Source organism: Oratosquilla oratoria, chromosome 17, assembly GCF_046742065.1.
Source record: "Oratosquilla oratoria isolate Oo_2021 chromosome 17, ASM4674206v1, whole genome shotgun sequence".
In the NCBI taxonomy this organism is placed as follows: Eukaryota; Metazoa; Arthropoda; class Malacostraca; order Stomatopoda; family Squillidae; genus Oratosquilla; species Oratosquilla oratoria.
The window spans coordinates 27,664,772-27,690,361 of NC_134793.1; the positions used below are offsets into that span (position 1 = coordinate 27,664,772).

General features: G+C 39.8%; 1 protein-coding gene across 1 annotated transcript in view; it reads right to left on the reverse strand.

The window, feature by feature from the left end:
- Window positions 1-1,891: 1,891 nt before the first annotated feature.
- The window catches only part of LOC143034556 (uncharacterized), an 87,442-nt gene continuing 63,743 nt past the window's right edge, over window positions 1,892-25,590 (reverse strand). The window contains exons 14-18 of the mRNA XM_076200778.1: window positions 22,801-22,905; window positions 16,074-16,169; window positions 15,583-15,643; window positions 9,380-9,528; window positions 1,892-9,114 (exon numbers count right to left, since the gene is read on the reverse strand). Coding sequence (XP_076056893.1) covers window positions 5,621-9,114; window positions 9,380-9,528; window positions 15,583-15,643; window positions 16,074-16,169; window positions 22,801-22,905 — 3,905 coding nt within the window. The 3' untranslated portion in view covers window positions 1,892-5,620. The remainder of the gene's footprint in view (window positions 9,115-9,379; window positions 9,529-15,582; window positions 15,644-16,073; window positions 16,170-22,800; window positions 22,906-25,590) is intronic.

The window sequence follows — 25,590 nt, forward strand, 5'->3', positions numbered from 1 at the left end:
AGTCGGGGGGGGTTTGTGACCCCCCCCCCACCCTCTTTAAATCCTTGGAAAATATTCTCATCACTTTCTACTGTATTGCTCTTATCTATACTTCTAATCTTTACATTTTTATTAGACATTTCATCGTCGTCGGGAGGCCTTTTGTTTACCTTTCGCCTGTCTGCCTGGGCCAAGTCTACTCCTTCCATTTCCCTCAGTAATCCCTCCCCCTTTCCTCTTTCCCTACTACTCCACGAGCAATTTCCCCCCACCCTGTAAATACAATAGGCACTTCTCTTTGCGTTGGGATCCACAGACTTCACTTTTCTTCAGAACGTCTTCTAAGCCGTCCATTCGTTGAAGTGTGTGTGTGTGTGTGTGTTACAGGAAGAAAGTTATGCTCGTAGTGACCCAGTTTGATCTTAAATTCTTGTATAGTTTTTGCACTCACTGTTTCCTCATTCAGTTTGCTCCAGACATCTATCACACTGTGTGGGAAGCTATTCTTTTTCAGATCTCTGTAACTATCCTTTTTAATTTTCTTTTCATGTCCTCTTGTTTTTCACCTATCCCACTTTAGTAAGTCATCTCTATCAAGTGTGTGTGTGTATTATATATATATATATATATATATATATATATATACATATATATACACACACACACTAGTGCAAAAAATAAATTGATGCTGCCCAAAGGAGAGGTTGTGCCGACAGCACTGTATGGGGCAGAAATATGGAACATAAGAGAGGAAGAGTTTGAATGTGTTTGAGATGAGGTGCTTGAGAAGTATGTCAGGGGTTACTAGGCTGGACAGAGAAATAAGGTGAGGAGGAGAATGGAAGTGGAAAGGGAGTTAGGAGATAGGGTTGATGAAAAAGTATTGGGATTGTTTGTACACATGGAAAGAATGAGAAAAGAAAGATTAATGAAAGGTGTGTGGAAGGCAGAGGTGGAAGAAGTGAACATGAGGGGGTGACCAAGGATGAGATGGATAGATAGGGTAAAAGGGGCATTGGGAAAGAGGGGAATGTCTGTTGAGGAAGGATGGGAGAGGGCAGAAGTAGGGGTGAATGGAAAGTGGTTGTATATGGATGATACTGTGAAGCTTGAGGGGGAGTGGGTGGGGAATGGGGGGTGAGGGAGTGCAAAAAATAAATTGATGCAATCCAAAGGGATATCTCCCTGTCTTCTCCATTTCTGCATGAAGCAGCCTTGCTATGGATGTTTTGTTTCTTGTGACACTGCATCTGACCTACGGCAGTGGGCGAGATGCAGGGATGACCCATCATCCAAGAGGAGCCAAGATAAGAGGGAGGGAAGGGGGTGGATGGGAGTGGAATATGTGGGAGTGGCTTTATGCCTTTGTTTTTTGGTTACCTCCCTAAAGGGGAAAGCCTTTGGTATATGAATGTATGTATGGTTCTGCATAAAATAGCATGTTTGTGTGCTCTATATTGGGGAAACAATAGGGTTCATTGGGGATGGAGGGTTAGGAAGTGATTATGTGACATTTTGATCCTGCCCGAGGGGATTTCTCCCAGTCTTCTCTTTTTCTGAACGAGGGGAGAGGGGTCACCAATTAAATGAAGTGGGCTTACTGTATTTCTTCTGACCCAGGGCAATGGGAGAGATGCAGGGATGACCCATCATCCAGAAGGAGCCAAGAAAAGAGGGAGGGAGAGGTGGTGAATGTGAGTGGAGTGGGTGGGGATGAAATGGGTGGAGTAGAATTATGCCTTTTGACTTTGGCTACCTCCCTTGTAAGGGGGAAAAAACCCTTGGTATATGTATGCATATATGTTATCAGATTTCTTGTTTAGAGAATCACACAATAGTTTACAATATATTTAAATGAGCTCCTTCATTGCAAATCCATCATGGTGGTAATTAAACAAAAATAATTATAAATCTTTTTATTAAATATATAGCTATATTCTGTGACACATAAAATACATCTAGATATATGTAAAGCTAAAAAGGTCTCATTTATTATGTTATATACATGAATATTGAAGACATGGTAATTAACCTCTTGAATACTTTGATGCCTATGTATGCATCATAAGCCACGAGTGGGGTATACAAGGATGCCACATCAGCTTCCTAATTATATTCATTTTGTAGGTGTAGCTCAGGGACCCCATATTCTGTGAACAGGCTAGATCACATTTTCTGTGACATTATATTTATTCATGGTGAAAGAGAATGAGTATAACACCAGTAACTTTATATTTTGTAATGTGCACATTGTGATGCACCATCATCCTGATGTGCATGCATATATTTGACTCAAATGTATATAGATTACAAATGGCTCCAGGTAAACAATAAAAATGCAACCTCTGAAAACAATCACTGCTAACATCATGTCAACACGACTTCTGCAAATATCTTTCTTACCACAACTTAGAGAGACAGTTGTCATGTCGTACAATGCAAGTAAAAACAATGTTTTTGGTAAACATGTATTTACCTGGTTTTACCTAGTTGTATTATACAGGAAGAGAGCAATGCTTGTAGTGACCTGTCTTTGTATCTTTCAACATCTAGTTTATTCTTAAATTCTTGTATAGTTTTTGCACACTTTTGCCTCATCCAATGTGTTCCAGGCATCTACCACTCATGTAGAAAACTATTCTTTTTTAGATCTCTTCTATAACTATTCTTTTTGAGTTTCTGTTTATGTCCTCTTGTTTTTCTTCTATCCCACTTTAATAAATCTTCTCTGTGTAGTTATAGGAATGCTCCAACTCCAAACAGCATGCACTATAGAATACCTGAACATATACAATGACAGTAAATGTGGAAGTTTTATATTAAGAGGTGGGTTTCAAATATAAAAAAACTAGATCAATATATTTGTTGCCCCAGATCTGTGAAGGAGACCCACTGCTCCCAAGTAACCAGCAACAGCCATCAGGCCCACAAGCAACTCAATGAATACCTATTGTGATGTTGTCTACAAATGAAATACACATCAAAATCACACTATGTGTCATATATATATATATTTTACTTTAGTAATGGAAGGAGTAAACATGAAGGGGTGACCAAGGATGAGATGGATGGATGAGGTAAAAGGGGCATTGGAAAAGAGGGGAATGTCTGTTGAGGATGGTAGAAAACGGAAGATAGGGGTGAACAAAGTTTCTTTCCACATCCAGTTCGTTCTTAAAGTCATGTACAGATAATGCTATGATGCTTGGAAGGGAGTGGAGGGATGGAGTGAGGGAGTATGTGTAAATATTTTGATGCAGCCTGAAGGGATTTCTTCCCTCTTCTCTTTTACTGCATGAGGGGACGGAGAGGGGGGTCACTGATTAAATGAAGTGGCCTTGCTGTGGATGTGTGTGTCTTTCTACACTGCTTCTGACCCAGGGCAGTGGGCAAGGTGCAGGGATGGCCTGTCATCCAGGAGGACCCAAGATAAAAGGGAGAGAGGGAGGGGAGTGAATGTGAGTGGAGTATGTGGGGATGGAATGGGTGAGAGCAGATTTTATGACCGTTTTTTTGGCTATCTTCCTTGTAGGGAGGAAATAGCCATTGGTATTATGTATGTACTTTAGTCATGCATCTTTACTTTGGCTACCTCTCTTGTAAGGGGGAAAAAGTCCTTGGTATATGTATGTATATATGTATTTTAGTTTCCTATTTTAACTTCAGTGTCTGTATTCTAAAGAGGATGTCCACATTCCCCTCAAAAAATCTTGTTACAATACCCATCCACCCAAATAAACACATCCTTGAAGCACCCAGTCATCCCCCTATATGGTCAATGCTTGTCATTAAATAAAAACCCTTCTATTCTGAGCCTCTCTTCCATTACACACGACATCCATCATTCATACATTTACAAGAAATATCACAGGGAAAGCAAATATAAATCTAGATGTACTTAGAGGTCACAAGCACAGGTTCAGATGTATGAAAGAAAACACAGGGTATAAGCAGTCCACATTAAATTAAGCATCCACAGCCTGGTTCCCCTCAACCAGGAACAAGAAAAATTAGACAGTTCAAAAGAAAGTCTTAAGAAGAAAAACAGGCTGCACCAAAATTGCTGGCTGAATGGGTTAGAGTGTCACTATTTGTGATAGAGGTCGAGGTGATGGCACCAACAAATTGGACCAAGGACATTGTATATCAAATTCCGTGCTACAAAGTCCTCGGTAAGGGTCCTAATCTCCTGATAGGGGAGAGTTTGTGAATCATTCATCAATCAAAACCAAAAGAGCACTCAAACAACATCCACACTCAGAATCCAGAATCCTTCCCATAGAACATATGAGTATGATTAAATACATTTCTGTGCAAGAGCCCTTGCACCTACACACACATGAGCTAGATTAGAGGTAAACAATTATTTAAGGAGGGAGGTATCTGACATTTGTTCAGATGTGATCAAATTAGAAAAAACTGAATACCAGTTTAAGCAATGGGGTGTATGACACATGTTGAAGGGAGACATGAGAGGAAGGTAAGTGGTGTGAGGAAGTTGAAGAGAAAAAAAAAAAGAGAAAAGAAAAGAGAAAGAGAAAAAAAATGCAGTCACCACACCTAAAGAAAGATATAAGAAATGTACATACCTATATACATACATATACCAAGGGCTTTTTCCCCCTTACCAGGAAGGTAGCCAAAGTTAAAGGCATAAATCCACTCCCACCCATTTCATCCCCACATACTCCACCCCCATTTACCACCTCTCCCTCCCTCCCTCTTTTCTTGGCTCCTTTTGGATGAAGGGTATAAGGAATGTAGAGACTATAAAAGATGTCATGGCTGTTCTTTCTGGTGGTGCTTTCTTAATGAATCCTTGCAACACTTGTAGAGTGATATTTTTGAGGAGTGTGCAGGTGAAATGAATCTTTGAATCCATGTTGGTTTAGAAAGGTGGGGTATCCTTCTTTCTGTTAACAAGACTTTCCATCACCTTGGATATGGTAGATAGTTGAGAAATTGGTCTATATTGCACTGAGTTTTCTAGTGGTTTGTTTGGTATTTTCCAGATTGTTGGATTTTTGTTATACAACCAGGAGTAGTTAAAACTGTCAGACGAGGCTTTTAATGTAGTTAGGTCAAGGTGATTTTGATGATGTTTGAAATCTTATGACCATAGAACTTTACTGATGCCATGCATCTACCTTAGGGTCCAGTCCACTCGAGTACCATCCTAGAAATATGTGGAGACATTGGGAATGGATAAATGAATGATGCAGCCTGGATTTAAGTTTCCTTCACTTGCTCTGTGCTGCTCTCAAGAGCATGGGTGCTGAGGGAGATACCATGTAGCCATGGGAGACGGGGTATGGGTAAACCAGTTTTGTTTGTTAGTACTAGAAGCTCAAATAAAATAATAAAAGTTGTAAATAATAAAAGTTGTAAATAATAAAAGTTGTAAAAATACACAGGTGCTGAGGAAGCAAATGCTAAAAAAAAAAAAAAATAAAAAAAAATGGCATGTCTCTTTGACCATATACATTAACTGTTTTCACCTTAAAGTTACTCATTTCACCTTCAATATCATGAAGACTACCGAGTCAAAGCATACCATCACTACAAACACATTAACATTCTTTGAACCCTTCCCATTTCATTTTGCTTCATTAAAACTAAAAATTTTCTCTCAGACTTATAGCTATTCTGACACCGATTTCTTTGAAGAAGACTCTACACTAATCCTTGAGGATGGTGGACGTAACCTTGATATACTAGCTGGTATTCTGGATGTTCTTATCTGAGGAAGCTTCAAACCAGATGGCTTTGTAGAAGTAGAGGATGGTGGTATCTTAGAGGGTTGGGAGAATCTGTCAACGAGAGAACTTTGCACATCTGTCCCTGACAATTGGACTGGTTGCATAGGGGATGAAACACACTTCCTTGGAGTTCCACCAAGCATGCCTCTCCGCCTCTGAATTCCCATTCCACCAGAGTCTGAATGCCCAAGTGTTTTGGATGGTGTTTTCTTTGCAGAGATATCCTGACTCTCACCTGATTTCTTGTTTGGAAGACCTGCAGAAACTGTTATATTTTTATCATCAGATATGCTAATTTTTGACAACTTGTGTGCATTGCTATCTGCTGTTGGTGTCCCATTTCTTGTTTGCAGCACACTTCTTTGTGGCTCTTGCAACCTTGTCCCAGATTCTACAGATTTCATAGGTTTCAAATCCTTAATTGAACTAGACATCCTCACAGGACAATTTTCTTTTCCTTTTTGGGCACTGCTTGAAATCATTCTTGGGGCTATACTAAATTTCTTAACATTTGTAGGTTTTGCTTGAGTATGACTATTTGGAACCTCTAAATTAGCTCCTTTTGTTTGAATCTGATCACTGGTTTGAGACACAGATGATTTCTGGATTTTATTATGAACTGAACTGGTACCTTTCTTGGTTACAATAAAAGTCTTTCTGGCCAAATTAGGATTCGAACCTCTTAATCCAACAATCCCTGAGCCTATACTTAATCGCCCAGATCCAGCCTGTGTGCTCCCCAATCTAGCATTTGCTTCAGTGCCACCTGTTTTATTAACGATATTTCCACCTTGTAACTTACCAGCAGTGACAGATTTCTTACTAGCTTGGACAGCAGACTGAACTGGAGATCTTACTAATTTAGTATTTTTCTTAATATCTGATGACTGAATGGAAGTTGGGCATGAAACTTTTAGCATTTTTGATACCGGTCTCTTAATCAGTTTTGAATCTGTTTTACCCTGTGTTACTTCTTGAGGGACCTTCAGTTTACTTGTTGATGAACTGATGGCAATTTGTGGTCTTTTATTTGACATAGTTTTGTTCAAAGTTGGATCAAGAGGTGTTTTTTTATATGATTTCTGGGGTTTCTTTTTGGTTATTTTTTCCATATTGACAGAGTTCCTATCTGATATATCCATGGCCTTCTTCTCTTCAATATCATCTTCCATCCTGATTTCCTTTTTGTTCATATTCGTACCTAAATTTCTTCCTCTTTCTTCACTATTTTCCTCAGTCTCTGCTAAAAATTTCAGTTCTTTGGATTCATCTTCACCAGACTCCTTGTTGACCAAATCCTCACATTTCACAGATAAGGAATCTTTATTTTCCTCTTCAATACAACTTCCTTCTTCCTTCCTACCTGAACTTATCACTGCTTCAGGTAAGGGTGATTTTTGCTCAAACAATTCTTCCTTTGACAGAGGTTCTTCTTGACATCTTGCATCATATACTGGAGACTGTTTCTCTCTAAACATTTCATCATTAAACATTACTTTATTGGTAACTTGTAAGTTATTTTCATTCAAACTCTTCACTGTATCCATACTGACTGTATTATCACATGGTTCAGGTTCTTTTACTTCTTCAGGGTCTGTTACAATTTCCAGAGAAGTACTATTATTTAGTACCACACTTCCTAATGAAGTTTTACCTGGTAATGTCATCTTGTCCACCACTGCACTGACAATCAGTGTTTTATTGTCTTTTACAGTACTGATACAGGTTTCTATATTATTCACTGCCGTAACAAGAGATGATTCATTATTCACTTTAGTGACAGGATCTAATGCTTCATTATCCACTTTGTTATTACGAGTCAGTGATTCATTATCCACAACAGTGCTGAAGTTTGGTGTTATATTGTCTACTGCAGTATTCACTTGGACATCTACAGTGGTGGTGAGAGGTGCTGCTGTAGTAGCCTCTAGGATGCTGAATGGTGATAACTTCCCATCATCCATTATTGTTTTCAGTTCTGGTGCAACACTGTCTGTTATATCTTTTGTAGGTAGTGAATCACTTTTCCCTCCTGAAGTGCTGTGAAAAGGTACTTTATGGTCTGTGGTGCCAAGAGGTGGTGTAATATTATCACTGACTGTTTGGACCACAGTGTTAATTGCATCATTCAACCCTGCAGAAACTGTGTCAACAGGGGAATTGATTGGTTGTGTTAAAATACCAACTGAGATACAAGGTGGTGTACCATTCTCCCTATTAGTCCTGAGAGGTTCTGTGGGACTACCTGTAACACTTTTAGTAACAGTGTTAGAAGGTTCAAAACTATTACTCACAGTAGTTTTCAACTGTGGTGCTTCATCAGTTTTCTTGTGCAACACAGAATCCACATTGGTGCTAAGTAAGGGTAACTCTTTTTGTGGAGCACTAACAGAAAATGTTTGATCTACTGTGGCATTTTGTGGTTCTTCATATATTGTGCTCAGTGATGCTACTTGATCCACTGTAGTATTGAGTGGTCCTGTTTTATCCAATAGGTTTTCAAATGGTGCTACTTGATCCACTTTGTAGAGTGGTGCTACTTCATCGACTGTGGTGTTGAGTGGTGCTACATGATCCATTGTGGTGTTGAGTGGTGCTACCATCTGATCCAATATGGTATTATGTGGTGCTGTTCTATCAAATGTGGTGTTGAGTGGTGCTACTTGATCCACTGTGATGAGTGGTGCAACTTTATCTATTGTGATGTTGAGGGGTGCAACTTTATCTATTGTGATGTTGAGGGGTGCAACTTTATCTATTGTGATGTTGAGGGGTGCAACTTTATCTATTGTGATGTTGAGGGGTGCAACTTTACTTATTATGATGTTGAGTGGTGCTTCTTTATCCACTCTGGTATTGTGTGGTGCTACTTGATCCATTGTAGTGTTGAGTGGTGCTACCTGATCCACTGTTGTGATGAGTGGTGCTACTTGATCCACTGTGGTGTTGAGTGGTGCTGCTTTATCCATTGTGGTATTGAGTGGTACTAGTTGATCCATTGTGGTATTGAGTGGTACTAGTTGATCCATTGTGGTATTGAGTGGTACTACTTGATCCACTCTGGTATTGAGTGGTGCTATTTGATCCATTGTGGTATTGAGTGGTACAACTTTATCCACTGTGATGTTGAGTGGAGCTGCTTCATCCACTCTTGTATTAAGAGGTGCTATTCTATCCATGGTAGTGTTCAATGGTACATTATCCACAGTGGTATTGAGAGGTACTTTTTTACCTTCTAAGTTGTTCTGAGGTGACATTCCATCTAACAAAGTGTTGTGTGCTGATAACTTTTTCACAGGAACTGGTGATATGTTCTTAACTGCAGTGGTCACAGTTGCTGTAGGTAAAGGAGTAGCATCCTTTTCTTCAAACACATCTGCCGGTACAGAAGAAAAATATTCAACGTCAACAAGTGGTTACAGAAAGAATTCCATCAATCCAGTGTTATATTCAGCTGAATACTAGTCTATATGTGAAATAGCCTTCCATATAATACCTTCGGTACTGACATATGAGTAAAATTGTCATAAGTCAGGATATATGTAAAGGGCATCATTACATTGCAAAGAGCTAAGATGGAAAACAAATGGATGTTGGGGAAGAGACCCTTGGTTTAGTATATAAACAAATTAATGACACACCTTCATTGCAAGGCATTTGAGGAGTGATGTCCACTTTGGCACCATGGAGTGGTGGGGCAATTGGAGTACATGAAATGGGTAAATGCTCAAGATGAGTGTAGTGTGATGGAGTACTGGTGATCATCTGGCCTCCATGGGTGCTTTCCACTCTGTAAATTAAGATACAATATAATTTCATTTCTCCAATATTGATGAATGAAAACTTCATCCCAGAAACTATTGGTAACATTGTTCACTCCAGGCAACTATGAATCAAGATATTTCCGATAGTAAAATTATATGGTTCAACCCTTCCACTGGAAATGATAAAAGATCTCGCTTTTCATACATAACCTTTAGGCCACACATCACAATTCTGACTGAAAATAAGCAAGATAACAAACATACAAAAGTCAATCATCTGCACAGGCTTTTGACAGCAGAAGGAAACCTTAATCACATTTTACAAAAAGAGGAGATTATATGAAGGTGATTGTGCCAACGACACTGCATGTGGCAGAGACTTGGAATTTAAGAGAGGCAGAGAGGAGTTTAAATGTGTTTGAGATGAAATGTCTTAGAAGTATGGTAGGGGTCACAAGGTTGGATAGATTGAGAAACAAGGTGAGGAGGAGAGCAGGGGTGGAAAAGGGAGCTGGTAGATAGGGCCGATGAAAGAGTATTGGGATGGTTTGGACACAAGGAAAAAATGAGTGAGGAGAGATTAGTAGGAGAGGTGTGGAAGGCAGAGGTGGGTGGGGTGAATGTGAGGGGACGACCTAGGATGAGATGGATGGATGGTGAATGGGGCTTTGAGCAAGGAAGGGCGAAGGCAGCAGGTAGGTATGAGTGGAGAATGGCTATGTATAGATGATCTGTGATGCATGGAAATGAGGTGATGGGTGGGGGGGGGAGTGGTTATGTGTGAATGATATTTTGATACAACTTAAAGGGATTTCTCCCTGTCTTCTCTATTTTTTGCATCAGGGGACAGAGGTAGGGGTCACCAATTAAGTGAAGCAGCCTTGATGTTGATGTACTGTGTCTTGCTGCATTGCTTCTGCCCCATGGAAGTGGGCAGGAGACAGGGAAAACTCTTCATCCATGAGGAGCTAAGATGAAAGCAAGGAAAGGATGGTGGATGGAAGTGGAATGGGTAGGAATAGGTACATGTCTTTTGACTTGGCTACCTCCCTTATACATACATATACCAAGGGCTTCCCCCCCCCCTTATATGGGAGGTAGTCAAAGACATACATCCACTACCACCCATTTCATCCCCACATACTCCACTCCCATTCACCATCCTTCCCTCACTCTTTTCTTGGCTCCTCCTGGATGATGGGTCATCCCTGCATCTTGCCCACTGCCCTGGGTCATAAGCAATGTAGCAAGACACAGCAAATCCACAGCAAGGCTGCTTCATGTAATCGGCAACCCCCCTCTCTCCATCCCCACATAGAGAAAAAGAGAAGACAGGGAAAAATCCCTTTGGGCTGTGTCAAAATATCACTTACATATACTCCCTAATCCCCCATCCCCTACCCACTCCCTTCCTTGCATCATAGCATCATCCATATACAACCATTCTCCACTCACCCCTATCTTGTCTTCTCCCTTCCTTCCTTAACAGACACTCCACTCTTTCCCAATGCCCCATTTACCCCATCCATCCATCTCACTCCTTTGGGCTGCATTAAAATATTCAAACCCACTCTCTTTCATGCATCACATCATCGTCCATATACAACCATTCTCCACTCAGCTCTATCTTCTGTCTTCTCCCGTCTTTCCTCAACAAACATTCCCCTCTTTCCCAAAGCCCCCTTTACCCCATCCATCCATCTCATCCTTGGTTGCCCACCCATGTTCACTCCTTCCACCTCTGCCTTCCACACCTCTTTTACTAATAATTTTTCACTCATTCTTTCCATGTGTCCAAACCATCCCAACACGTTTTCATCAACCCTATCTCCGAACCCCCTTTCCAACTCCACTCTCCTCCTCACCTCATTTCTCACTCTATCCAGCCTAGTAACCCCTACCATACCTCTCAGGCTGTTGGCACAATCACTCCTTCATACAATCTCTTCTTAGCATCCATTCCGAAATGTTTATTTCTCGTTACATTTTTTAATCCACCAAGGCATTTACTTGCTTCTCTCAATCTACATTCTACCTCCACCTCTATTCTTCCCTTCCCTGCCACATTCGCACCCAAGTATCTAAAACTATCCATTTCTTCCAGTCTCTCTCCCTTAATACTCACAACCAATTTGCTGCCACATTCTCCCTTGGTACATCTCATCATTTTACTTTTACCCACATATATCTTCAACTTTCTTCTTTTGCACACTTTCCCAAACTCGGTCACTAACTTCCATAATCCTTCCTCTGATCCTGCTACAAGCAGTGTCATCAGCAAACAACAACTGGGTCACCTTCCATTTTTCTCCATTTTCTTTATTTTTTTTTTACCATCTCCAATTCTTGGCCCATTTCCCTTGCATTTACCTTTTGCATCACCCCATCCATGTATAAATTGAACAGCCAGGGCAACTTAATACATCCCTGGCAAAGTCCTACCTTTACCTCAAACCACTCACTCTCTCCATTTCTAATTCTAAAACAGGCTCTACTACATACATACATATACCAAGGCTTTTTCCCCCTTACAAGGGAGGTAGCCAAAAAGGAAAAGGCATAAAATCATTCCCACCCATTCCATCCCTGAATACACTCCACACCCCTCCACCCTCCCTCTTATCTTAGCACCTCCTGGATGACGGGTCATCCCTGCACCTTGTCCACTGCCCTGGGTCAGAAGCAGTGTTGCAAGACACAGCACATACACAGCAAGGCCACTTCATTAAATCGGCGACCCCCCCTCTCCATCCCCTCATTGCATAAAAGGAGAAGACGGGGAGAAATCCCTTCGGGCTGCGTCAAATTTTGCTCACACATACTAACTCACCCACATCCCCCCGCCCATTCCACCTCATGCATCACCACATCATCCATATACAACCATTCTCCATTCACCTCTGTCTTCTGTCCTCTCCCGTCCTTCCTCAACAGACATTCCCCTCTTCCCCAAAGCCCCCTTCACCACATCCATCCACCTCATCCTAGGACGTCCCCTCATGTTCACTCCCTCCACATCTGCCTTCCATACCTCTTTTACTAGTCTTTCTTCACTCATTCTTTCCATGTGTCCAAACCATCCTAATACTCTTTCATCAACCCTATCTCCCAGCTCCCTTTCCACCCCTGTTCTCCTCCTCATTTCTCACTCTATCTAGCCTAGTAACCCCCATCATACTTCTCAGACACCTCATCTCAAACACATTCAAACTCCTTCTCTCTTATGTTCCATGTTTCTGCCCCATATAGTGCTGTTGGCACAATCACTCCTTCATACAGTCTCCTCTTAGCATCCATTCCCAAATGTCTATTCCTCATTACACTCTTCAATCCACCAAGGCATTTACTCGCTTCTCTCAATCTACATTCTACCTCCACCTTCACTCCACCTTTTCCTGCCACATTTGCACCCAAGTATCTAAAACTATCCACTTCCTCCAGTCACTCTCCCTTAATGCTCACTTCCAGTCTACTGCCACTTTCACCCCTTGTACATCTCATCACCTTACTTTTACCCACATTTATCTTTAGCTTTCTTCTATCACATACTCTCCCAAACTGTCACTAACTTCCTCAGTCCCTCCTCCGATCCTGCCACAAGCGCAGTGTCGTCAGCAAACAACAGCTGGCTCACTTCCCACTTGCTCCATTTTCTTTAACCATCTCCAATCCCTGACCCACTACCCTTGCATTCACCTCTTGCACCACCCCATCCATGTATAAGTTGAACAGCCAGGGTGACATAACGCATCCTTGACGAAGTCCCACCTTTACCTCGAACCACTCACTCTCTCCATTTCTAATCCTGACACAAGCTTTACTACTCTCATAAAAACTCTTGACACCTAGAAGTTTTCCTCCTATCCCATATATCTGCATAACCTCCCACAGTGCCTTTCTGTCTATCCTATCGTAAGCCTTTTCCAATTTTGTAATTTTTTGAAATTCTGTTTCTGCTTTTTCCAAACTCCATTATGCTACACTTCTTGATATTGAAGTTCACTTCCCACTTTTGAGTCCATTTCCAGATTTTGTCCAGGTCTGATTGTAATGAGTCACAGTCCTCTTCTGTTGATACTTTCTTTAATATTTTTGCGTCATCTGCGAAGAAATTCATATAACATTCAACTCCTTCGTCCATGTCGTTTATGTATATGGCAAACATGATTGGAGCCAGCACTGACCCTTGTGGAACACCACTTATCATTTCTTCCCATTTCGAGTATTTGTCTCTAATTACTACCCTCATTTTTCTCCCAGTCAGGAAATCTTTCATCCATTCTAATAAATTACCTGCAATGCCACCTATTGATTCTAATTTTCCTATTAATTTCTTGTGTGGTACTTTGTCAAATGCCTTTTGTAGATCTAGATAGGCACAGTCTGCCCATCCATCTCTCTCATCTATTATATCTATTAGTCTTGAATAGAAGCAGATTAGGTTTGTTGTACATGATCTTCCCTGTCTAAATCCAAATTGGCTCGGGTTTAGTATAGATTTTTCTTCCAGATATTTAACCCATCTACTTTTGATCACCTTTTCACATATTTTAGCTACTGTGCTTGTTAGGGAGACTGGTCTGTAGTTAGTTGGATTTTCCATGTTTCCTCCTTTATATATTGGTACAATGTTGGCATTTTTCCAGGCTTGTGGTACTTTTCCTTCTTTGAGTGAACATTTGATTATAGTGTGTATTTTGTCTGTTAATTCCTCTATGCATTCTTTCAGTATCCAATTTGCAATTCCATCTGGACCATGCGATTTTCTAACGTCAAGGTTTTTTTATTTGGTCTCTGATTTCTTTTTTGTTACAGTTATTTCCTTCATTTGGGAGGATTTCTGTCTATTCCCTCACAGTAAGGGGTGTTCTCAATTGTGAATACTGATTTGAAGTGGTTGCTCATAACTTCTGCCATTTCTTGTTCTTCTGTGTATTCATGACTTCTTTGGCACAGTTTTTCTATTTCTTGTTTGTTTTTTAGTTTACCGTTCACATATCTATAAAATAGTTTCGGTTGTTCCTTGCATTTTTCTATTATTTCCTTTTCATAATTTCTTTTTTCTTCTCTGCATATTTTTACATAATCATTTCTTAGTTTGATGTATGTTTGCCATTTGCTTTTTTTTTTTTTTTTTTTGCTTTTTTTTTCCATTTTTTCCAGGCTGTGTCTCTTATCTTGGCTTCACTACATTTTTTGTTATACCAGTTCTTTAGGTATATTCTCTCTTGCTTTTGTTTTGGAACATATTTGATCACACCCTCATTATAAATTTCTTTTAGTATATTCCATTTCTTTTCCATCCGTTTCTTTATTTAGGAATTTTTCCCAGTTTGCATTACAAAAGAATTTTTAAGTTTCTCAAAATGGGTTTTGTTGTACATTGGTCTTCCTATTCTATGTTTCTCATTTCTTCTTAGGTCTATTTGCTCTTTTAGTTCAAATTCTATTAGTACATGGTCGCTCTTTCCTGACTAAAATTTCAGATTCCAATGTAAGTACTAAATCCAGTCTCGAGGGTTCCTCATTGTTTCTGTATCTGGTATTTTCCTTTATCCATTGAGTCATTGTGTATTCAATGGTCATATTGAGTAGCAGTCATTGGGAAGCAACAACTGATTCACCTCCTGCATCCCTTCTCTATATTCCAACACTCTTACATTAAGCCAGAAAATATATCTAAAAATAATGTATTCTACAGTGGTGAAATACAATACATATACCAAGGCTCCCCCCCTCCCTTACAAGGGAGGTAGCCAAAAAACAAAAGTATAAAAACCACTCCCACCTATTCCATCCCCAACATACTCCACTCCCCTCTACCCTCCCTTTCATCTTGGCACCTCCTGTAAATAGGTAAATATAACTTTATTTTTCCATTTAGATAGAGTGGCCTATCATTTTTACTTATATATACAAAAATATTATATAAAGCATTATGTAAAGAACTCAACACTGTAGTTACACCAAACTGGTTGACTACCCCCTCTCAGGAATGTTGAGTTACTGACATATCATAAAGGATTACAAAGGAGGAGCATGGTGGCGAAGTAGTTTAACAAAAATATAGTTTTGCTCACCTAAAAACCAAATCAGGTGAATCTGCTGTTAATAAATGCCCAGGTCGCTCACCATCTGTTCCTGAAATAAGACAAAAGCAACTGGTTGAAAAGATAAGAGATTATAGTATCAAGATAATGACATCTATTTTAATTTATTTGAACATATCCAAATCACTTCAAATATCTGCCCGATTCATGATTTTTAGATTGTTAATACCAAAATGAATATCAATTAGAATACAAGTAGTGGTCCTCCAAGATTGGAGGAAATAATCTCCCAGCTACCCACAATCATCATGATGTCCAACTGGTGGTCCAGAGACTCTGGACCAAGCCTCTTTATCAATTTCAAGTACATGGCACCCTTTACAGATTTCATTCAAGCTAATATTACATATTTTTATTAACCCATACTAGGTTCCTATTACTTTCAAATTATTTACTATGATGAGAAAATAAAATATTTCACTTAACTGAATATCAACATCTTGGAGCATGTATTAACTTACCAATGCTGCTTACAGAACCCAGGGAAGGTATAGATGACTTGACACTGTTGCATGATGGTACATCACTTGAACTACTACCTCTACTACCTTCAAAGCCTGCAAGAACAAACAATATACTATAACCCCTTCAACACAATGATGTTCTTTCCAGATTTTGTTGTTCACAACTGTAGATTTGTTGTTTGTGATCTGTCATCATCTCTATATTCAACATAGCTGCCATCTCCCTTCGATGCCTAGCATGCACATGCATGCACACACACACACTAAAAAGTGTAGTATAATGGAATTTGGAAAAAGCAAAAACAGAATAACAGGAGCATATAAATTGGGAGAAGAAGGAATAAAAAAAGTAGAAAATGAGAAGGACCTGGGAGTCATTGTTATGAATAATGTGTCATCTGAGAAACATATAAGTAAGATTTTTGGAGAAACTTATAATTAAATAAGAACAATCAAAGTGGCATTTACATACCTGGATGAAGAAATGGTGAAGAAAATTCTAATCACTCTGATAAGACCAAGATTGGAATATGCAGCAACGATGTGGTCACCAAGTACAAAAAATTTATTAAAAAACTTGAAAAATACAAAGAGCAATTACAAAATTGGCACCGACACTCAAAACTATCATATGAAGAGAGACTAGCAAAACTTGAACTACAGACACTAGAGCAAAGAAGAGAGGAGATTTGATAGCTATTTACAGAATCATGAAAGGCGTAGAAATTAGTGATAGAGAGAATCTGATAAAATGGGATGATAGAAATACAAGAGGACACGGAAAGAACATCAAGAAAGACAGCTATAGAAGAGATCTGAAAAAGAACAGCTTTCCTCACAGAGTAATAGACAGTTGGAACAAGTTAGATGAGAAAGTGGTGTGTGGAAAAACAATACATGAATTTAAAAATAGTTTAGATAAAATGAGATATGAAGACGGGACACCACGAGAATAACTCCCCTTCCCGTAAAATACAACTAGGTAAATACATAGCTATTTACAGAATCATGAAAGACATAGAAATTATTGATAGAGAGAATCTAATAAAATGGGATGATAGAAATACAAGAGGACATGGAATGAAAATCAAGACAGACAGCTATAGAAGAGCTCTGAAAAAGAACAGCTTTCCTCACAGAGTAATAGACAGTTGGAACAAGTTAGATGAGAAAGTGGTGTGTGCAAAAACAATACATGAATTTAAAAATAGTTTAGATAAAATGAGATATGAAGACGGGACACCACGAGCATAGCTCCCCTTCCCGTAAAATACAACTAGGTAAATACAGATGACGCAAAAATATTGAAGAAAGTAAGAACAGAAGAGGACTATGATTCATTACAATCAGAATTGGACAAAATCTGGAAATGGACTCAAAAGTGAAAAGTGAACTTCAATATCAAGAAATGTAGCATAATGGAGTTTGGAAAAAGAAAAACAGAATCTATTTATTTATTTATTATTATTTTTTTTTTTTTAGGAATGTCCCCTGTCGGGCTACAAGGAGAAGGATGCCTAGTCTCAATCCCCGTCCCTTTCTTCTCGCCTCTTACGATCCAAGTGGAAATACTTGGTGGCAGTATTCTTTTCCCCCACCACAGGGAAGGTAGGCAGGGGGATGGGGAGTGAGGTAGTATGTGTGAGCAAAATTTGACGCAGCCCGAAGGGATTTCTCCCCATCTTCTCCTTTTATGCATGGGGGGACAGAGAGGGGGGGGGGGTTCCCTGATTTAATGAAGCAGCCTTGCTGTGGATGTGCTGTGCAAGGTGCAGGGATGACCCGTCATCCAGGAGGTGCTAAGATAAGAGGGAGGGTGGAGGGGTGTGGAGTGTATTCAGGGATAGAATGGGTGGGAATGATTTTATACCTTTTCCGTTTTGGCTACCTCCCTTGTAAGGGGGAAAAAGCCTTGCTATATGTATGTATGGAAAAAAAAAAAAAAAAAAAAAAAAATGGTGAGGAAGAAATCAAGAAAGTGCACTCGGAAAGGGACCTTGGAGTAATAATCAGCAAAGACATGACACTGGATAAACATATAAACAAAATAGTCGGAGAAACCTTCAACCTATTAAGGTCAATGAAAGTGGCATTTGAGTAATTGGATGAAGAATTGATTAAAAAAAATATTAGTTATATTGATTAGACCAAAACTGGAATACGCAGTGACACTATGGTCATCCAGTACTAAAAAGAATGTAAGGAAACTAGAAAGAATACAGACATTGACAAAGTTGGCACCAGCTCTTTCCAAACTATCATATGAACAAAGATGATCAAAATTGGAACTACCAACACTGAAGCAGAGAAGAGAAAGAGGTGATCTATTGACTATATTTAGAATCATGAAAGGAATGGAAATCCTTGATAGGAATGATTTACTAAAAAATGACAATGGAGAAACAAGAGGTCATGAAAAGAAACTCAAAAAGGATAACTATAGAAGATATCGGAAAAAGAATAGCTTCCCACACAGAGTGCAGGATACCTGGAATAACTTAGATAAAGAAATAGTGTGTGCAAATACTATTCAAGATTTTAAGAAAAAACTTGATGCTGAAAGATACAAAGACGGGTCACCACGAGCATAGCTCCCTTCCCCTTATAATACAACTAGGTAAATACACATATGCTACAACATGATACTCTCGGCGACAAGTACCATCTCCCAAGGCATGGTTCATTGTTCAGTGACCAAGCTCACCATATTTTCTTGGCAACACCCATTTGAGGAACAATAGATGCTGGTATCTCAGGTCAAGCCCTCTACTTTGAACAATGGCCCTCCTAATCCTCTCAATCAGGATCCTCCCATAAGCCTTCCCAACTACACTTAACCACTTCCATACGGTGACACCTACGTAGGCGGCATGAGGAGCAAGTGGGTACGCGATGATGCCGACGTCGGCATCTTGATTATATTTATTGTAGTCGTACCTACGTAACCTCCATTCTCTCTAAACTGGCTTCATCATATTTTCTATGGTTATCAAAATACATGGGTGAAAGAGAATGAACGATTGAGCACTGACTTTATTTTTTATAATGCGATTATTATGATGCAACATCGCACGTCGGGCAGCTAATGCTGCCAGACGTGCGATGTGCCCCAGAGTGAAGAGGTTAACAGGCTAATCCCTCTGAAACTACTACACTCACACTTATCCCCCTTTCCCTTGTAAAGTGGAACTATACAGGCACTCCTCCAGTCCTCCGGCACTCTACCCTCTCTCCAGCAAACATTAAATAACCTCACCAACCAGTCCATCATCACTGTATCTCCTTTTTTTTTTAAACATTCTACTTGGCATCCATCCAGATCAGGTGCCTTACCTGCTCTAATTATCTTAATAACTGCCTTCACTTCATCCTTCCTTATTTCTCCTCCATTTTCCTCACTCATCACTCTCATTTTCTTAGCACTTCCCACTGCAACTATCTTTCCCTCCCTATCCTCCTTCACATTTAGCAACTCCCTAAAATACTCTGTCCATCTTCCCCTTACTACTTTCTCTTCCATTATCATCTCTCCATCTGCACCTTTTACCTTTTCTTCTCTACTTGATTTGCCTCCTCTTCCTCTCTTAATTTCTTTCCAAAACATCTTATTACTTTCAAAATTTTGTCATACTCTTACCCCATTTCACATCTGCTCTCCTCTTTGCCTCCTTTACCTTGTGCTTTACTTCTCTTTTCTTTTCTTTGTACCTCTCATATGACTCCCTTGTCCTATTTTGTAACCAGTCTGTGAAACCTCGCTTCTTCTCTTCTACAACCTTCTTTGTTTCCTCATTCCACCATTCACTATCCTTCCTTCTATTTCCTCCCATCCTACTTGTTCTACACATCATCTTTGCACACTTTGACTCCCTCTTTGAACCATACCCATTCCTCCTGCACTCCTAGCTCTACTCTATCCCTCACTCCTTCCCACTACTCTCTCAGCTTCTTCTTGTACTCCTTCTCTTTTTCCTTTTCATTTAAAGAGTTCACTGTAAGCACCTCCCTACCTTTTGTCCTTTTCCTCTTTCTCCATCTATCCTCCACTCTCAACTTACCTTCCACCAAAAAATTATCTGATATTCCCCCACCCTCTCCCCTTAGCACATGTACATCCTTAACTCTTCCTATTATACTCCTATCTACCACTACATGATCCATTAATGCTCTATCTACTACCCATCCACCACCCTCTCCCATGTGTACTTATGCTTGACTTTCTTCCGAAACACTGTGTTTGCTATCATCAATTCTCTTTCTAGACACATCTCCACCATCGACTCTCCACTATGATTCTTTCCTGGAACTCCACATTTCCCAACCATTCCGTCAATTGGTTCATTTCCTACCCTAGCATTAAGGTCTTCCAATACTACTACTACATTGACGTTCCTCCCTAATCCCTCTATGCACTCATTTAAATCTATCCAAAAAGCCTCCCTTTCTTCTACTCTTCTCACTACCAGGCCCATATGCACTTACAAAAACCCACATCTCCTTTCCCAGTTTCACCTTCATCCACATCATCCTTGAAGAAACCTCCTTCCACTGAACTACACCTTTACCTATCTCTTCACTTACTAGTATAGCCACCCCTTCTCTACCTCACCCTCTCTTCACTCCTGAGACCTCCCAACTACACTCCCAAACTCACACTCACCCTTCCCTCTCAACTTAGTTTCACTCAAAGCCAACACATCCACCTTTCTTCTCACAAACATACTACCTATCTCTTCCCTTTTACTCTCATCTGTACCACATCCACGCACATTAAAAGACCCAAACCTTAGGGTGCTGGTTGGAAAACTCCTAGACCCTCTTATGCCTTTACTTTTTTTAGGAATGTCCCCTGTGGGGCTATAGGGAGAAGGATGCCTGGTCCCAATCCCAGTCTTGTTTTTCTCACCTCTTACAATCCAAGTAGGAATACTTGGTGGCAGCATTCTTTTCCCCCCACCACAGGGTAGGCGAAACAAGGAAACGAAATTCAGAGAAATGGTAAAGGACAGCAACAAGGGGTTGGGGGACAGCATAATGGAGGGACAGTAGCAGTATAATAAAACTTTCATCATTTCTCTGTGAGCAGAGTCCTCCTCTATCACGGACACATTGATGTGTGGCTCTGGTCTGTAGGTGCATGCCTTATAAACCCTAAAGTATCAATTGCATGCTACTTTGCCATAACAACATGCAGCCAATACCCCAGATGGAGTATTGGCTCATTTAATTGGAGACCCCCCTCCCGTCCCCTTGTGCATAAAAAGAGATGGGGAGAAATCCCTTCAGGCTGCATAAAAATATCACACACACATACTCCCTCACCCCTCCCCAACTCCCTTCTATGCATCACAGCATCATCCATACACAACCATTATCCACTCACCTCTATCTTCTGTCTTATTCATATCCATTCCTTCCTCAACAGACACTCCCCTCTTTCACAATGCCCTTCCCCATTCATCCATCTCATCCTTTGTCACCCCCTCATGTTCACTCCTTCCACCTCTGCCCTCCACACCTCTTTTACTAATTTTTCTTTATTCATTCTTTCCATGTGTCCAAACCATCCCAACACTCTTTCAACCACCCTATATCCCAACTCCTTTTCCACCCCCGCTCTCCTCCTCACCTCATTTTTCACTCTATCCAGCCTAGTAACCCCTACCATACTTATCAGGCATTTCATCTCAAACACATTTAATATATATATATATATTTGTGTCATTTTGACAATTGGAAATAAACTCATCTGCTGGGATTCGAACCCCCGCCAGAGCGGATTGCTTCATATAAGGCGGTGGCACAGGCGGTACGATCTTCGCCTTATATGAAGCAATCCACTCTGACGGGGGTTCGAACTCCAGCAGATGAGTTTATTTCCATATAAATATGTATATATATGTATATATATATATGTATATATATATATATATGTATATATATATATATATTTATATATATATATATATAATGTATATGTATATATATATATGTATATATGTATATATATGTATATATATATATATATATATGTAATATATATGTATATATATATATATGTATGTATATATACAGTATATATATATGTATATATATATATGTATATATATATATATGTATGTATATGTATATATATATATATATATATATATGTATATATATATATATATATATATACATTCAAAGAAGAAGTTGTAAATTGATCAAGAAATGATGCAAGGTGGACAGAAAAGTTACTAATTTTCAGAACCTGTCAACCCTCTCACCTCCATCAGGAGGTACAGTTCTGAGGAGCTGACACTCAGTCTTTGAACTGGGCCCAAAATCTCTGTCAATTTCAACTGTTTTCTAACACTTTTTCACACATGGAGACTTGACAAGTGGCAACTGCTTTCCTCTCACTAACACTTTCAGTCAGTAACACAGAAGCAGTGCCACATTGATATAAAACAGACAACAATCCAAGGTTTCTTCCCATAGAGATCTGTGGGAGGTTCCGAGGACCACTGCCGGCAACTGTGGGCTTATGGGTGAAACTACTGAAACTTGAGGCAACAATTAATTCATCAATTAATTATAGACAAATATATTTCCTATCTATTTACTTATTGGAAGTCATTATTATAATTTGAGTTCTTAAAGAATGATGATCAGATAATATTAAGTACTGTACATTGTATCAATGATGCAATAAAATCTAAAAGTGTCAGGTAACAAACATTACCTTTGTGCATAACCTTAAGGGGCCCATGAAGAGAGCGAAGGGGTCCTCGACGCATCTTAAGTAATCGGTTAGCCACTTCACCTTGGGTGACACTACCTAGTTGACCTGTGGGCACATACAATCAAAGATATAATACATACATATAACAACAGCTTTTTCCTCCTTACAAAGGAAGTAGTCAAAGTTAAAAGGCATAAATCCACTACCACCTATTTCATTCCCACATACTCCACTCCCATTCACCACTCCTCCCTCCCTCTTTTCTTGGTTCCTCCTGGATGATGGATCATCCCTGCGTCTCAGCAACTGCCCTGGGTCAGAAGCAATGTACCAAGACAAAGCACATCCACAGCAAAGCCTCTTCATTTAACTGGAGAGATCCCCTCTCCATCCCCTCATGCAGAAAAAGAGAAGACGGGGAGTAATCCCTTCAGGCTGCGTCAAAATATCATTCATACATACTCCCTAACCTTCCCCATCCATTGTAAGACTTTAATAAGGTATTTACCTAGAATTACCTTAACAAGTTTTGCAGGAATTAGTCAAACTTTCTATATGAAAACTAAGCTTTATACATATACATATATTATATATATCTTTTTTACAATTGTCTATTTTTAGATTTTTATAACCCTCACAAAACAAACTAGCACCAGGAAATTCTTTAACATTTCATTGTGCTTATTAAACTTCAGTGCAGAGTATGGAAGCTAAGTAGACTTGGGCACTAATGTCTGGAGGATATATAGTCTTAAATCCCCATCATAGTTTATAATATCTGACCACCTCACATAACAGGTAATGGTATAAATGTTAACCCCTTTGCGCCCAGCAGCGCTAAGTATAAATAGGCCTCAGCCTCAATCTCCCCTCTGTGCTCACCACACCATGCATACTTCTTACATGTATTTTTTCCAGCAAAATGCTTTTGCATGTTTTCTTCATTCAAAATATAGCTATTATAGTAATGCACATCTTCCCCATGTAAGGGCTGGTAAGACAAAGTTCATTGCCTACACACTACCCTCCCCCTACTGGGTACAGCCACAGTGGGTATGTAGCTGTTTTCCTTTGATTGGTTGGTGGGTGTAGCTTTCAGCAGCTCCAGTGAGCTATACCCAGCAAAAAAAAAAAAAAAAACACAGGAGCAACGAGCGATTTTGCTTGGGAAAGTTCCAATGTCGCTCTCGCAAATCCAATAGCAGGAGCGATCCCCCACAAAAAAATCGCTCCTGCGGCAAGATTCAACGTTTTTCATGCATTATCCATCATTTGACAATCCCTGAATCCCATCACCATTGATGAAAGGATCAGAGCAAACACAACTTACCCGTGATCAATCATTGCATTATCGATCGATATCATAAATGCAACACATCAATCAACTTTAATTTTTTGATGTATGTACATATGCGTACGCGGTATAGCTGCTAGAAATCAATGGCTTACCTAGCCTAGCTTCGTATCAGCTGCATGCGCGCATATACTAGTACATGTTGATTAGACTCTACACGACTATCGTGCTACATAATGTCGCTAGTTGCGAATTGCATGGTACATGTATGCAGGGAAGTTCATTGGTTGCATGCAGCTAGCTGCCCAATCAACGCGCTGACTACATGTACAATGCACCATACCCAATACCACATCACCGCATGTATACGTACACTGTACATATGCAAACTCGCTCTGACATGAGTAATGAGTTAGCCTTCCAATAGTTTGAAGGAAATCGAACCTGCAAAAACATGGCTCTGGTAATTAACCCCTTCCATACGGTGCCGCACACGTAGGCGTCATGAGGAGCAAGTGGATTCGCGACGCTGCCATATCGGCGTCTTGATTATATTTATTGTAGTCGCCCCTGTGTTTTTACATTCTCCCAAATGCGCCCTGAATCCCATTCTCTGTGGTTTTCAAAATTCGCGGGTGAAAGAGAGAACGATCGATATAAGCGGCAACTATATTTTATGATGCGAATATTATTACAACACGTCATACGGCTGGCATTGGCTGCTGCCCGCGAGATTTAAGTCCCGTACTGAAGTGGTTAAAAAAATGGCTCTGGTGAAAAAAAAAAAAAAAAAAAAGGAAAGAATTAAAAAAGCACTAACAAAGATGGCACCAACACTCAGCATGTTGACATACAAACAAAGACTGGACAAACTAAACTTATTAACTCTGGAGTAAAGAAGAGAAAGGTGATTTGATATCCATCTATAGAATTATGTCAGGGATGGAAATCCTTGACAGGGATGATCTACTTAAATGGGACAGAAGAAATACATGGGGACACAAGAAGAAACTTAGGAAGGGCAGTTACAGAAGAGATCTGAAAAAGAATGGTTTTCCACATAGAGTGATAGATACATAGAATAAATTGAAAGAGAAAACATTGAATGCTAAAACTATACACGACTTTAACCCCTTCCATACGGTGCCGCATACGTAGGCGTCATGAGGAGCAAGTGGATACGCGAGGCTGCCATATCGGCGTCTTGATTATATTTATTGTAGTTGCCCCTCCATAATGACATTCTCTCTAAACTGCATGTAATCACATTTTCTATGGTTATTAAAATTCACGGGTGAAAGAGAGAACGATCGATATAAGCGGTGACTTTATTTTATGATGCGAGTATTATTACGACACGTCGTACGGCTGGCATCGGCTGCTGCCCGCGAGATTTAAGGCCCGTACTGAAGAGGTTAAGAAAGAACTGGATGCGGAAAGATACAACTGCGGGTCCCTACGAGCATAGCTCTTCTCCCGCAAAATACAACTAGGTA